Consider the following 16,957-nt stretch of genomic DNA (forward strand, 5'->3'; position numbering starts at 1 on the left):
TGACTTTGGATTAAGAATATTTTAGTAAAACTTCTGCATCTAAAAGGAGCAGGAAGAATGCACACATTTTAATCATCTTCAAAAGACCAGTTTAACTAATATCAATATATATTTAGAGGTTGTTGTAATTTCTGTTTTTTCTGTATCTGTTCAATTGTCCTGTGCAAAGTAAAAATAAACCAAGTATGTGGTCAAGAGTAGTGGGCATTCACATTCAGACAATTTGTGTATTCTTATAAATGTGTTTAATTACAACTGCTTCAAAAGAATCCCAGATTTTCAAAAGTTTATTTTAAGTTTGGAGACTAGACAAGGTCATACTGGTTTTACATCCTACGTGATATAAGTATATATACAAAGAAAAAAACAACATTGGAATATTACACAGCTTGAAGGTTTGCAAAGGTTCTTTGTGTCTTAGTTATTTCTGTACTTAATGACACATCTGACACATTGAGTATTATATTTCATAATTTGTTGACTAGCAAAGATACAATCATTAGTAACCCGAGTCTTCAAAATTCACATCAAACTTTATGAAGTCATTCAGAAAGAGAAAGTCAACCCTAAAATTAAAATTGGCAACTATGATAAATACTTTCAAAAGGATATAGATAAAATGGACATGTTTAAAAGTTTAGTTTCATTAATTGTAAAACTAGCACGTTATAGTTACTCAATATAGTGAAGAGTAGGTGATTCTTATGTGTATTCTACTTATGGTATTTTATTGGTTTAAGTGTGAATTTAAATAGAATAAATTTACTTCACTTTGATGTCACTGACATGAATGACACAAAAGCTACTTCATAATACTACTTTACAATAATTTTCAACATTTCCATATGTTGGAATCCCTTTGCTGTCATCAGTTTTGGGTGTCATGGGACAATAGGTATCCCGTTGGACATGATGTACTGTGAAGAGCATATAAAGCAGAGAGAAAATGAAAAAGCAGGAGAAACTATTTCAATGTGTTTTCTAAAAGGAAACACATATAATTTTAATCAACTTCCTTGGAAAATATTTTTAAAACAGGTATCAATAGAAAAAATTATAAAACATCATATGAAACTAGAAGTAATTTTGGAAAAGTAAATCATCATAAAGCGTAAGTAATAATCTTAAAAATATACTCTTAAGAATGCATGTAATTTGCAAAGGAAAATGGCTAGATATTTGATGGGACAGTAAACCTTGAAAGAAATTAGTTAAAGAGTAAGTGTGTGTATATTTCTGAACCTAAGTAATTATCTGTCACATGACTTTAAAATTTAGCCAGTTACAAATATTTTAAAATCCTAACTTTAAAGTTATCTAAAAAAGGCAATATGGAGGAAATTATAATTTTGTTTCTGAAAGATGTTGAAAACTGATCACCATTTCAGAGGCTTCAAATTCATAATTTCATAATAAGAACAAGAAATACAAAGCATATGGGCAAGGAATCAACATGTGACCAGCCAGTCCCCTCAGACCAACTAATTTCGCTCTTATTAAAAATGCCAGTACGATTGACTTTCTCTTTAAATTCTTCACTATTATTGAAGACCACTCCATATATACATCATTAAGAAATGCTGTTAACACATGGACAGACAAGACAGTAACAGTCTAGTGGCTTTTGTTATGCAGCACAAATATTAAAGGAAAAAAATAGCAGTGTTGCGTAGGATCTTAACATTTCGTACACATACCATCCTTTGTTTTCCAAGACACTTAATTTAAAACTCCAATAATTCTGTCTAAGCCTTATAAAATAAATGCTTGTAAAGCATATAAATTAGATGTTGAAGACTTTTATGGAGGCAGTGTGAACTTTAATTTGAGAGACATGTCAATGAAACCTCCAGTATCAATAACAAATTGTTATGATAATTGCTTATTTTTTCAGGATCTTTGAAGCAAAATAAATAGAAATCAATTTTCATCTTGAAAATGGTTTACTACTTTGTCATTAGCAAACACTTTGTTTCTCACAAATAACTCCACCTGTGCCTTCCTGGGAAACTACCACCAGTTTCAAATCTCAATAAGATGTTAGTTTCACAGGAAATGTGGAGATGAACAAAGAAATGATGAGTATGCTTGGCCAAGGTATGCAGCACTATATTAATATTTCTTTGCTAAATTTTTATAAAATAAACAAATAATGAGTCTATTTTTAAAAGTAAATATAAGGATATGTAATTACCATCTAAATGAAGATTTAAATTTAAAGAGACATAATATATATATTTTTTGTTCCTTTGTGCAAACTGAGAGTATGGGATTCTTTGTGAAGGAAGTATTTGGAAATTAAATAGTTATAGCTTCCTTCAAAAATAAAACTGCAGATTTAATTAATGGATATTAAATACAGATCAATCTACTGATATGCAGTCATGTTATATATATATGAGTAAACATGACACTTCTTTTAGGGAACTAATAGGAAATTCAGTTACGAAAAAAGCATTGAATTATTCAGGTAATATACAATATAAAGAAAATAGAATAGAACCAAAAGAAAAAGAAGTCACATAATGTCTTATTAGAAATAATGAAAGTAAAATGAGAATTATAACATCAGTACTGCATGTTACATATTTTTCTTTAAAATTTTCTAATAAACATTGACAGTGTTTGGTAGGCACAGGGAAACAGGATAATGTAGAGTCATTACAGAAGAAAAAAACTTATTGCTAACATTGCAGTATTCCTTTTATCAGAATTAGGTGAGTATCGATTGTAAAAGCTCTATCAACTGTTGCTCTTATTTGATAACTTTGAGATTTTTTTTTACTCTTGCTATAAAAAGAAGGCTACTTTCTTTCCCTAATATATTTCTACCAATGTAAATAATTCAGGAAACAATGAGAAAAGTAATTCACACTTAATGTGATGTTACTTAAGCGATTTGACCAATAAAAAAATCAAATTAAATCATTGAAAAGGCAGGCTTAGACCCCCTTAAAAACACAGTTAGTTGCCTACCATAATTTGAGTACTTTTGCATGAAAAAAAAAAAAGAAAAATATTCAGCTTCCTACAGATTTTGCACAGTTCATTCCATGGAGATACGTTTAGGGAAATAGGGAAGAGGGCTGTGAAATGTAGCCTCTCCTCATTCCTCCTCTGTGCAGCCCAGCAGCTCTGACCGCAATGTGATCCTCCCATACCAGGACCAAGGAAGGATTCTTATGTGTCGTGCATAGATGGGAGGGTCGATGACGTTTTTTCTGTGAGTGTCATTGTCAAAATTGCCCTGGAAGACCTAACAAAGAAGAGCAGAAAATGTCAGTCATATAACCTTTTTTCTTTGAAATTATTTTTATGTTCCTGTTTGAAACTTTTTCCCCAAACATGATATTTGATAACTATTCATTTTCTTTTCTTCAAATTATATTGCAGCTTCTTTTTAATAATAATTATTTTAAACTAAATGATCAATTAATGTTTAAAGAGTTAAACCTTGATTGTTTAATGCAGGAATTCATAGATCTGTCATTTTCCTCTGCTTGTTTCTTTCAATTAAAAAAATGCAACAGGTATTCATTTTTTGCTTATGTCACAGGCTGACGTTAGTCATGTAGCTTGCTGAAGATGCTCTCTTCCAAGGAGTGACTCAGAGATCCAAGCAGCTTGCAAAGTACAGCTGTCATCTGGAGCATGTGGCCTCCACATTCACAAGGGGCACAGGGAGGGGAGAGTTAGCAGACTGTGCAGGGTGTTTAAGAGAACAAATATGGAAGCAGCTTATATTACTTCTGTATTTATCTGTTTCACCCTACCTAATTATATGACTCCAGCCTAACAGCAAAGGAGGCTGGGCACTGGAAAGAAGCAGAAGGCTATCTGGTGAGCACTAACAGCCTCTATCACAGTGCCTTTTGTCCACTTCTTCTCACATACAGAATAAAATTAGCCCATCTCCAAATGAGACAACACAATCAATGCTGTTTTTGAACTTTTTTTTCCTTCTTTTTTGGCTTCATCTATTAATTCCTGGATCCATACAATACTATTGGGATAAATATGAGTTATAATATCCTGACACTTTGCATAGAATGTCTGTCCTTCTTTTGTAAAAATGCTTTTCTTTTTTGTTTTTTGGAGCTTTTCTATAGCCACATGCTGTTCCCTAAAAGACTTTCATAATAACTTGGACAAATGTCTGCTTCAGAAAACAAAACAAATTTAAAACACTGGGACCGCGATAAGAATGGCATTAAATTATAAATTATGTTGGGGTAAACTGAGGTATTTATATGTTTTAGTCTTTATCTGAATAATTTTATCCTTATTTTTCTTATAGATTCTGAACATTTCTTATTAAAGTGATTTCTAACTATTTTATATCTACATTTTTTAAAATTTAGATTTAGTTTAGATTTTTAAATTTAGTTTAACTTTTTAGAGTAAAAATCTCTTCAAGACTTTCTGTTTTCACTTTATGAATCATCTTATAATTAGAAGATAATTTTCTTTCTTGTTTGACATCAAATTTCTTTTCTTATTTGGCATCAAAACATAACTATGTGGCCAAAGAGACACCTGAAAATAAAATCCTCAAAGTAGAAAACAAAAAACAACCAAACTTCATCATCACATGACAGAATACTTAACCCACATCTTTCAGCATTCTGAAATTAAAGAAAATGTTTTAAAAGCCTTCTAGACTAGTCTTATCTGGTCACAAATGTTCTGCTGGAAAGAAAAAAATCATATTCTCCTCAAAAGCATTAGGCAGTATGGCACTGATTAACAGAAGCAATAGACAAGACTGAAAAGTCTCTCTGCTGGTTCTGCTGGCATATCTAAATTCAAGTTCATTTAGCAGGCATTTTATGCTTAGTAATGCCTTGTCTTGCAGGCAAGAATAGCTCATTCTGGACTGAAATGTGCTACTACTATGTAACAATGTCTCCGCTACTGCAAGAGCAGAAAATAAGCTCTGGTTTACTGACATCTTATCTGACATATGAGGTTGGATTCAAATGTTTCACTGAGACTGTAGTATTACAATTTAATATGGAATCTAAAATCCAATTTTGTCGCCCTGCTAGTGAACTTAATGTATATCTTTGGGATAATAGAGTTTAAATTCATTAACTTTCATTGCAAGATTTATAACAGCCCAAAATATAGTTTTATACCACTTCTTGGAAAGGAAATACAGAAAGAAACAATTTTCTCTTAAGTGTCTGCTCTCCAGCACAGGTTTTGATAGGAATTATCAACCCAGAAAGTATTAGTTGAATTATTAATTATACTCATTTCTTTATAATGAAGAATACATACAGAGAAACTATATCATCTCTGAAACTGAAAACAACTATGAAATTTCTGATTTAGTATGTGAAAGTCATGGATATTTTTATGTTCACTTAAAAAAAAGGGAAGTTTAGTGAAACAGGATGATTTATAAAACAATAACGTTCATAGAAAAACAGTCGAAATCTATAGTAGAATCACCCAATTTACAGCCTCAAGGTACTGAAAATATATTTCTGTTTTCAGAGGCCTCTCAGTAATGACACAGTACAGAACACAAAGCACCCACTTGCTAATTCCAGGATGATATTTTGTACTTGTTGGGTAAACACGTGGCACATGTACTGTTTTCTTATCTCCAGCACTAGGAAGCCCCTGCCTAAGAATGCTACCTAAATATTTCACCTTGCAAAGGAATGCAAACACTGTATTTTTAGTTAACTTCATAAAATCTTCAAGATTTCTAGAAATTGCTTTCACAGGCACATTTTAGAGACATAAGCATCTGAACTAAAACTGAAGTCTGAAAAGACTGATGGAGAACATTAAATCTCTATATAGGACTGAAAATATTTTACATGAGAAAGACACAGTTTGATTTGAATTTTTAAGAAAAACTATGCACAAGTTTCAGTTCAGGGAGGAGGCTAATTAGTTGATGACAAATTTGCTGATATATTCAAACATGATAATGCTTAGAGGTCTTTTTCTAACATATGCTTTTTCTAACATATGGGGCCTTGATGAAAAAACACTAAAGGTAATATGCAGAAGCTTCCATAATTACAACCTAAGAGAAGATAAGAGAAAGAAAAATACAATTCCCTCAATGTAGCTATCTTGATTTTTTTTTTTCTAAGGTTAACTCTCTTGTGATGCTGGTTGAAAACACAAATCAGATTCTGGGAGGATTCAAATCACAGCACGGAGAGAATATCAGATAAAATAAAACAATAAAATCTTGCTTCCAGCAGCATTAATATATTTTTTGTAAGACGAGCTACCATTCTTTGTTAGGGACCACTATCTATTCAGGCCAGTATAGACATCAAAAATAGGAGGCCTCCAGGAATCATGGAACAAAGCAACATTATTCTCCACGATGTAGTCAGAGAGGTGGGGCAAATTTCAGTTTCTTTTAGCAGTCATGGAATAGGACCCTAAATATCACAGACTCCCTTGGGGATTTCTTGCACATATGATTTCTTTAGAAAATCATCTAGTTTGTAAAAATGTGCTTCTTTTCAGTTATCCTAAACTGATGAAAAGTTTTAAAGAGATTCCCATTCTTCTAACTTTTTGGAATTTTTGTTCACATCATTCAAATAGCAAGTGGTTCTGAGCACTTTTAGATAGATTCCCTATGGCTAAACATCAGTATTTTACATCATTATTAAACATCAGCATTTTAGTAAGATTTCAAGTGACCATCACTTCATCCCTCTGGGCTTTTGATGCCCCCTTAGAGATTTCATTATTTTTCTTCTGCTATTTGGAGACTACAGTTGAACCGCATCTGGGATTTCAGATATTGTGGAAATACAAAGGTTGAATGGGACTTTCTAATGTTTTTTCTATTGATTGTATTTTCTTTGTTTATGGTATCAAGCATACCATTGACCTTACTGACTGTATCTGTACACTGACCTGCTGTTCTTAAGGGATAGAAGACAAAGGTATCCATTTTCCTGGGGCAGCATGTATGTGTTTGTGTGTGCAGAGGTGCTGGACTGAAAGAAAGCTCAGAATTCTTTATTTAACACACATAATTTCAATCCTTTGTGCTTTCATCCAGAGAGCTTATGGAGAAGTGAAATAAAACAGTCTTTGGTAGCTCTGATGCTCACAAACCCTGTTTCTATCTAATTCTACCCATATAATGAAATAATCTGAGATTTGGAAGAGAACTCAGAGATCTGCTATCAATAACTCTTCCATATTTCTAACATGAAACTTTCAGCCTATCCATGGAATGCCTCAATACAACAGGACGAGTATGTATTTAGACAGTCTGAAAGTCTATCTTTTTATAAGGCTAAAATGTATATATCTCACTTCAGTCTATTGAATCTAATGCTTAATTCTCAATGAAAATAGAACAAACTTAGCTTATCAAAAGAACTTTTGACATACTTAACAATAATTGACACAAACTTCTCAAAACTCAACTTCAGTGCTCTAGGCTAAACATTAAAAAGTTCTTCATGTTGCATGATTTTCAGACCTATAATCTTGATTGCATTCCATTGGATAACATTTGCTTGAACTATGGCTCAATGAAAGTGTGGTATTTATTGGGACACAGAATATAGACATACTGTGAATAACTCAAAAGATAGAGTGCACCTTTGTTGTAGATACAGTATTTCTATCAAGGCAGTGTAAAATGTAGAATAATTATATTGCATTTTGTGTTATAGTTGATTGATTTATGGTCAAGTAAATTTTGGATATTTTAATAATTTCTCCTCAGTGAGGGTTTTCCAATTTTTTTACTTGTATCTGTTTTATAAAGCAACCATTTATATATTATGTAAGTATATAATTTTGATTTTTGTGGGTGACATAAGGGACAGATGCTTATTAATTTATAGTTCAGGATCATAAAATTTATTTTTATATACTTAGTGTCAACATTACTTGAATTTTTTTGATTGTCAAAAATTTCAGAGTTACAACTTGAATCAACGCTTTAAGTGATATAAAGTCTTATGAACATTTTCACAGAATTAGTATGCATGAATCACGTCAAACATAACATTTTTCCATTTGAATAGTTTGGGAAAGAGCCTTCATTGTTTCTAATTCTACGGCTAGATTGTCAGTAATATTTTAGGCTAATCTAAAATTTATTTTCTAGTTCTATTTTGCCCTATATGCAAGCATTTCAAAAATCAATTTTTTAATTAAAAAGTAAAAAATATTAAAATATGTAGAAAATTATTTTTAAACATTTCAGTTAGTGGTATAAATCTATATCATATTAAACAAATCTTATTAGAAGCTTTGCATTTATGAAACTTCTATGAGTGATTGGCTATACAAAGTCTGAAACCGAAGTTTAATTCTTTTAGCCAAAATAGACTGCAGCTATCATTCAGTGAATTAAATTTTCTAGGAAAATTTACCAGCATCCTGAAACCATTTCATGATTGAACGGCTAGTATATTATTCTTGATGTTTTTCTCTGCAATCAATTCCACTAAACCAATGAAACTCTGTAACAAAATTAGCCTCAATATGAGTACATTCTTCTAGATGTAATAAGGAAACAAGAAATTCATTTCCAGGTAAATTTCAATATTCTAGAAAATGTTTCTTTGGAAAATAGTGATATTGAGAATTATATTCTAAGAGGGTCACCCAAAAAGTAGGGGTTTCTGTTGGAACCAATAGACTGTTAATACGTGTCTCTATTGATCATCAGCCTGCAAAATGAACTGGGGGGTCGGACTTCACTATAGGGCATCCCAACGACACTACAGCACAAATTATCATCAACAGAAAGGAATAAAGAGCTGCCACAGTGTCTTCCATCCCATAGCATCCTGAGTAGAACCATTACCCTCCAAAGCTGCAAATGAAATAAGGTCATAGCTAACCGAAACAATCTATCAGGAGGTGAAAGTCAAATGGAAAAAAATTCAAACAAAATGTGTACATAGGACCTTAAAGTAGAGCCAAAGACAAGGATAAAGTTATATGTCCCAATTTGTGAAAATATAATGTGTGTAATTTATAGATAAGAGATCGAATGTGAAGAAGACTTGTTTTCATATCAACCACTAACTATAACATATTAGATAATCACTTTATTTTTCTGTATCCAAAAGGAGTTGATCATCTTGTCTTCTTTGCAAGAAACACATATCTAGACATATCTTAATATTGAGTTTGCTTGTGTGTACTATCTTGAAGTAAACTGCTGACCATCAAATTTTTTCTCGATTGAACAGTTCTTCTGCAGAGTTTAGGATGTGTCAAATCCAGTGTAGGCATAGCGTTTACAGACACATGTCATTCCAGTGATCAGTGTACAGTCTACAAAACTCGGTGTAATAGGAGTGTGTATTAGATGTTAACCTTACCCAAGGAGGAGTCTGTTCTTTGCCCTCAGCTCCTTGAAGGTAATTTCTAAGCCCTTGGAATGGCCTGTCTGAGGAGAGTGTTTTTGTTTCCCAGGGGGCCTTGGGCCATGCCAGATAGCCCATGCTAACATTGTGGTTACAGTGGGGTCTTCAGGTCAACTTGACCACTGAAAGGGAGGAAACTAAGGTTAGCCATACAGATGGTCAACCATGTCTAAATGTCAGAGCTTCCATAAAAACTCTGAATACCAAGGCTAACGTGAGCTTCCTAGTTCGCAATACTCTGGGCTTATTGTCACATAATATGGCTGAGAGAACTTAGTACTCTCCAGAAGTCTCCAAGACAACTGAAAGCTTATGCCTGGACCCTCCTAGACTCTACCCCATATGCCTCTTCCCTTTGATGATCTGTATCCATATCCTTTCATCGTGATAAACTATAACTGTGAGTATGATAATTTTACTTGTATTTGTGAGTTTTTCTATTGAATTATCAAACCAGAGAATGATCTTGGGGAACTGAGAATGTGCAATTGATGTCAAAAGTGAGGGTGGGTTTGGGGAATCCTGAACTTCGCAATGAGAAATTGGTGTTGAAGGGCTACAGGTTTCATCTAAGTTTTGTTGTCTGAAACATTGACAGTTGGAAAAGGAACCTTAATTGTCTGAAAGGGTTGTGTCTACAACTTCCCCAACATCATGCGCCAGCCTGTGACAGACATTCAGTCTTTAAAGTTAATTGTGAACTTACTTTCTATTCTGATTCTTTGACTAAATCCTGAAAGGACAATATTTTGACTCATGAGTATCCTTTCTAAACCTTCTATTGTTAGGTTCTACTCCCTCTATTTTACTTGCTCTTCTTATTTTCAATTTCTGGATGATATTTATTCTCATGGGCATAAACCTAATAAGCATATCAAACAACTGGTGTTACTTGTCCTCTTGCATATTTCAGTAACAAAAAATTCAACTTCTTTGTTCTCCTGTATTTCTTTAATATCATTACCATAAAAGCTGATAGGTCCTTTGAGAAATACTAGTTTGTCTATCTACTTGGGGTTCTTTTGAAATCCCTTAAGAAACTGCAGTCAGATTTTCTGAAAGCTATTGTGCATGGTCAGAGATATAATAATTCTGCACCATAATTCATATTGGATATTAATTTTTATCTATGTCCCTTTTAAAATGATGTTTTGTTCCATAAACCTTTTGAAAAATCTAGACCCTATTTGCTTCAGAGATTTCTTTGTTTCCCAAGATTTCTCCATGAAATTACCTGAGGCTTTCAAATTGCCTATTTAACTTCAAAAATCTAATTATAGAACATTTTTTTTTGATGGGAGAAGTGAAAAACAAAACATGGGACAAGTTCCATAGTCTTTCTTTCAACAGGGCATGATTCATTTTAAACCATTAAAATGAATATATGGGTTCTCTAAAAAAATCATTTCCATTCCCATTGTTGCTCTCAATAAATTTCTTGTGGCTTTAAAGTTTGCTTTCTATTGTAATTATGTAAAAAAGTAGATTTTTGGCTTCAAGAAATACTACATTTCACTGAACTAATCTGGCTTTGCTTCATGTTCCTAGTGTATATAAATCTCTAATTATATCCCAAGAAATTCTTTACTACACCACAAATTTGATGTTCACTTACAATTCCTGTAGCATGATTTGCACTCTACTGCTCCTTCTGTTAGATTTTTTTTCCTGAAAATGCACCAATGAAAGATTCCAATAATAATTGGCCAAAAGATGGCAAATGTGTTTTTTTCCCTACCCTGACAATAAAAGTCCACATTTCTGGCCCTTCATTGCTTCTTAAATTGCCAGATTCTCTTTGGTTTCCATGTAGTTGACCTGAAAGCTGGTTGAGGAATATAATTCTTCATTGGGAAAGACAGCTGTGTGATAGCTTTCTAAAATTCATTCTTTTTTAGATCCTCTGGAATTTGAGAGTATGGGAAAAGAGGAGAAAATAGCACATTTTTATAGTATTTTTAGAACATTTAACTTCTGACTTTGCATAGAAGAGTTCAACTGTTCCTAAAAAGATGTGGGATTAGGGGGTCTTATTCTCCCCAGTAATATCAACTTGTCTATTACTGGCAAACTGGCGTAGGTAATACTTGTGATTTCCTAGTGCACTGTGACAGTGACAAGTTGAGCTAAGACTTGCCAACATCCCACTCAGCCAGATGAGAGACAAAAGGGACTGGGGGCAGAGTGGCCATCTTCATTCATTTTATGGACTGTTTTCTTACGTAATCTTGGCTTTAAGAAGCAGAGAGCTGGTAGCTCTTTAGAAAGAGCCCAAAGAGACTCACTAAGAAGTTCATGTTACCTTTTGTTATTAGGTCTAGACCTTGAGAAAAAGACGTAGTGAAAAATCAAAGCAAAAGAGTCCATCCTCCTTGACTGTTACCCTCCTGTCCCCAAGCTTGCTGGCATTTAGAATGCAGAACCTAAAAGCCAGTAGGTAGGATACACCACCATATTTAACTTCTTTTATGATGAAAATCTGCTTAAGTAATAAGAGTATCTTAGGAAATATATCACATAGGATGATTGCCTATAAAGATTTATGAAACATAAAATATGCCATTCTAAACTGTGGCTATATAGTTAAACTATCTGCCTTCCACTACTCAGATTTTGACTGCCATAAGAAATATTTCTACAGAAAAAGTAGAACTGAGAAATCATCTGCTTTTCAAAGACATCTCCAGGAGATCTTACCAGGAATAGTCGGAAAGTAAGGGCATCTACTTTTTTCTTTTTAGTTGAACATAAGAAATGTAGAAATGCCTTTCCTCTTTTCTATAAAAGTACAGAGCAACTCGCCTCTCTATTGAGCTCAAAGCTCATCTCTCAAACTCTCATCCTAAATCACACTAGGTATTTTCCATCTCATCAGAACAATTTGAGACTTTACCCCTGACTCTACCCTTCATGGTAGGTATATAAATGATGTGGCAGTAGAGAAATTGGTGTATTTTGGTAATTCTTGCCACATTAGGAGACTTTTCCTTACTTCAAGTCTCATTGAAGAGTTTCACCCTTTCACCCTATCCTTGTCAGAAATGACTTAATATCAAGCTCTATGTATGAACACAGAAGTGATTTAAGCACTCAGTCATGTGACTTCTAAGCCAGACTGGTGATGAGGAGAAAAGAGTATTAGGGAGTGAGAGAAGACAATCCTGGAGATGGATGCAAAGGTGGCAAATTGTACAGCTGAAGCAGGGTGCCTAGGTGTGAGTGTAAGTGTGTATTGCCTAGGCACAGAAAGTAGTCATTCTCCTTTATCCTCTCTCCTGAGTATCCTTAGTAGACCATCGTCCAGCTGCAAGACATAGAAGATCTTAACTGGAAACAAGGTTGCAAGATCAAACATTTGGAATATACTTACACTAAAGAATGTATCATTTATCTAAATTCAAATTTAACTAGGTGTCGGTATTTTTATTTGCCAAATCTGGCAACACTATATGAAGAACATGAGGAACGCCAGACTTAAGCTGAGCAGTCACTAATTCTTCTTTGGGATAAGCTAAATTTTGGGTCTTTTCTTCAGGAGTTGAGGGTATATTATTATTAAAATATACTTGATCTCAGAAGGGAATATTAAACTTTGCTATTACTTACGGCTATTGAAGTATTACCAAAAGGAAGAAAAGAAATAAAAGTGTAATTTTGTTATATAAAAGTTATATTATTTGCACTCATATATGAGGAATGTCTTCCTTTAATTATTATTAAGTATCAGACATTTCATTTATCTGTTCAAAATTGATTTTGTTTCTAATTTTATTGGAAATAAGGACATTAGTTCTTATGTTGTTTTCTGAGTTTGGTCCTCTGCTCACAGCTTCAGAAAAACTGAGGAATGCCTCTTCATACAGGTATAATCACTGAATCTGTCTTTTGTTAAAGTTATTTTTTATTCAGTTTTGTGTCTCAAATTACGCCAGAAGATTTTTGATGATGAGAAATGGGTTGCCTCTTTTATAATAAGTGGCCCCAAAGGGCTTATTACAGGTGTGTTTGCCCCAAGAGTGCTCTATACATATTAACACAGTTTCTCTTTGAGATTCAACCAAGGAACTACATAAAAATCACTGCCAAATGATTAACTTTATAAGGTGTGGCAGATTCAGAAATCTTTTTATAGTTTCCCATAAATATGGACATATGACAGGTATCATTTATTCTTTTTCAGATTTAAACTGTGAAAAAGTAGAAAAATACTGCCACATTAATTCATTGTGAAAGTGTTAAAGGGGAGACTTAATTGCTAAACATATTGCAGCTGATGGTGTGATGGTGAATAGTAAAAATGGCATATGTATCATGCAAAACTAATGTCCTTGAGCATTTTTTAGCATATAATAAACAATCAAAATATGAGTTGTTTAGTGATTATTTAGAAATAAAATGGGTTCAAATTTTTGCTGTATTCTAATTGATGTAGTTTGGATATTTGTCCCCTTCAAATCTCATGTCAAAATGCGATCCTCAATGTTGGGGGTGTAGCCTAGAGGGAGGTGTCTAGGTCATGGGGGCAGATCCCTTACTTATGGCTTGGTGCCCTCCCTATTGTATTGAATGAGTTCTTGCTCTATTAGTTCACAGGAGAGCTGGTTGTAATCCCAGCACTTTGGGAGGCCGAGACAGGCGGATCACGAGGTCAAGAGATCGAGACCATCCTGGCTAACACGGTGAAACCCCGTCTCTACTAAAAAATACAAAAAAACTAGCCGGGCGAGGTGGCAGGCGCCTGTAGTCCCAGCTACTCGGGAGGCTGAGGCAGGAGAATGGCGTAAACCCGGGAGGCGGAGCTTGCAGGGAGCTGAGATCCGGCCACTGCGCTCCAGCCCAGGCGACAAAGCGAGACTCCGTCTCAAAAAAAAAAAAAAATAATAATAATAATGTGGCATCTTCTCCTCTCTCTCTTGCTCCCTCTTCGACTTCCACCATGAGTAAAAAAAAGCTTCCAGATGCCTCACCAGAAACCATGCAGATTCTGTTGCCATTCTTGCACAGCCTGCAGAACCATGAGCCAAATAAACCTCCTTTCTTTGCAAATGACCCAGTCTTAGGCATTCCTTAATAGTAATACAAAACAGATTAACACCACTAGTCAATGGTTAATGCATACTTCAACGATCAAAATAATGACATAGCTTCTATCATACTTAGATTGATCAAGTACTTGTTTCCTTAGCAGGAAAGAAAACTATCAGATTCACCTAAAATAACATCGTAGTTTTTTCTATTAAAAATACTAATTTTCTCTCAGCTAACATCTCCTGCTTTCATCAGGCTCATCATTACCTCTTAATGAATGACAGCATCACTGAATTTTAAACGATTTATTAAAGTTTGATAGCCTTGATCATTCTACTGGGGAGCTAATCACTAATCAATATTTTTAATATGTTAGCATTTTTAATCAATGCATAGAGTCATAGTTGGGCTAACACTTGATGATTTTTCACAGTAGTAGTATAAGAATGACCTAAATAAAAGCATGAGTAATATTTTTCATTGTGAAATATTGCCATTACACAATTAGGTCTATTAATAAATAAGTCATACATAAACAGATATCTGGAATTTTAAGTGTACACAAGTTTAGTGATTTCTGATGAGTGATGGAAAATTGAGAAGATAACAATAAGATTTTAACTTTTTTGGCATGTGAGCACTGGGAAAAGTAAGGTAATAAAACATGTAACAACATTTTTATTATTTTTCATTTATGAATATTTTACTTTGATAGTACTGCTATGTAACATATTCCTTGTGTTTTTCACACATTTTTTTTCCCATTTTTGTGGGAACATGTGCTAACTAGAAAAACTATATTGTTTCAAATTTTAAGGGAGTTTATCAAACTCCCTGAAAATGTAACTCTGAGTTTTGGAGACAAAAGATGAGTAGCAAGAAAAAACAATAAACATATGTATTCTCCTTATTATTGTATTATCCTGACTTGTTTTCTCCTTTCTCCATAAATTTATTGAGAATGATGTTTCATAGCATCTGTACTAGGTGGTTATCTATCATTAAATAACAATCATAGCAGTAGGGATATTCTTCCTACTCCTTGCCCCCAACCCACCCTAATATTGGTGAATTTTATGAATTTTCTGCCTGATGTATATTTATTTCTACCACCTAATTGTTATTAAACAGAATTCTGCTTTTGCTCTTTTATTTTTTAATGATGAAGGTTAAAACACCCACATGCCATCAAGAAAAGTAAATGCTTCACTGACCAAAATTAACTGCGTATTTTACATTGACAGTATTTAATATTAGAAAATGTGAAATAATGTACAAAGGATTTTCTTTGAAACCTCACAATTAATCCTTAGAGAAGGACAACTGGCTTTCCATTGATATTTCCAAATAAACTGAATGACTTCTTAAAATCACTGAGTTCCTTCAGACAGAACGGTTTCTGGTTGTTCCTGCAGCTAACGAGTCACTCTGGTTTGTCATTTATTTCCAGCATGTAGCTAGTTGTTCCATTCTACAGTTGCACTTACATTGGGCACTAGCCCTCTCTCTGATCATCTCTATCCCATAAGCCCCATCTCCTGTTCTCTCCTTCCTTTTCTGCTCTTAAATCTTTCTTTACCCTAGATCTGAGAACAAATATCTTTGGGCAGGTAGGACACTTGGAGCTTATGTTAAACATGGAAATGGAAGGATAGTATTTTTTGTAGGAGACCCAGGGCTATTTGCTCGTGGACTTGCATCCATTTTTTCTGTCTTGTTTTTGGCCCCAGGCCTCCACTTCACAACTGATTCTGATAAGTGGGTCCCTATTATGTTCTCTGTGTACCTTAACAACTGCTATCACACTACTCATTGATGACAATATGCTGCTTTCTGAATTCAATTTATTTAATAGATTATCCTTTCCCAACGCAGCAGGCAGATCTAGGCCTGCAAACTGCTTTCACTTTGCTAAACCAATTATTCTGTACTTAGATATTTCCTGATATATTTCATTCTTGGTCAGAGGCCTTAGCAAAATTGACAAGCATCCCATTCTATTTTGGGCATACTAGCACATATCCCAGTCAGGTATCATAATATTAAATTACAAGGAGAAAAGCAGAGAAACTTCTGAATAGCAGTTGATACCAAGTAGTGCTTATTTAAATAATATCCATGACGTGCTTATTACACATTGCATGCCTGTATCAAAACTTCTCATGTACCCAATAAATATACATACCTACGTACACACACAAATTAAAAATATGCAAATTAAAACAAATAAATAACAATGTCCTTATTTTTAGACAATTCTGAAATAACATGATTGTCTTCTTAACTTTAGTTTCAATGAAGTCACTCAGCCACCAAATATTTAAGTAAGTAAAATAAAGTGACTACATGAATTTCTATCATGTAGGAGCACACTTCACTTGCTATTACTGAATCCTAGTGTTTTGTATAAAGCCATGTATATTTTGGAAATTGCTTTTTGAAAAGCAGCTTCCTTTCTTTCCTTCCCTGCCTTATTTGAAAAGAGTAACAGGACTCTGAATAGATGAAACTAATGGTCTCCAAGTAATATGGAGAGAAAC

The 16,957-nt window shown here is 33.8% G+C and overlaps 1 protein-coding gene across 2 annotated transcripts in view; it reads right to left on the bottom strand.

Annotated features, from left to right (window-relative positions):
• Positions 1–269: 269 nt before the first annotated feature.
• Positions 270–16,957, bottom strand: part of EDIL3 (EGF-like repeats and discoidin I-like domains 3) — a 448,834-nt gene continuing 432,146 nt past the window's right edge. For both annotated transcript variants that reach the window (XM_011944229.1, XM_011944228.1), the window contains one exon: positions 270–3,256. In XM_011944229.1, coding sequence (XP_011799619.1) covers positions 3,107–3,256 — 150 coding nt within the window. In that variant the 3' untranslated portion in view covers positions 270–3,106. The remainder of the gene's footprint in view (positions 3,257–16,957) is intronic.

This window comes from Colobus angolensis, unplaced genomic scaffold (assembly GCF_000951035.1).
Source record: "Colobus angolensis palliatus isolate OR3802 unplaced genomic scaffold, Cang.pa_1.0 Scaffold23, whole genome shotgun sequence".
Classification (NCBI taxonomy): domain Eukaryota; kingdom Metazoa; phylum Chordata; class Mammalia; order Primates; family Cercopithecidae; genus Colobus; species Colobus angolensis.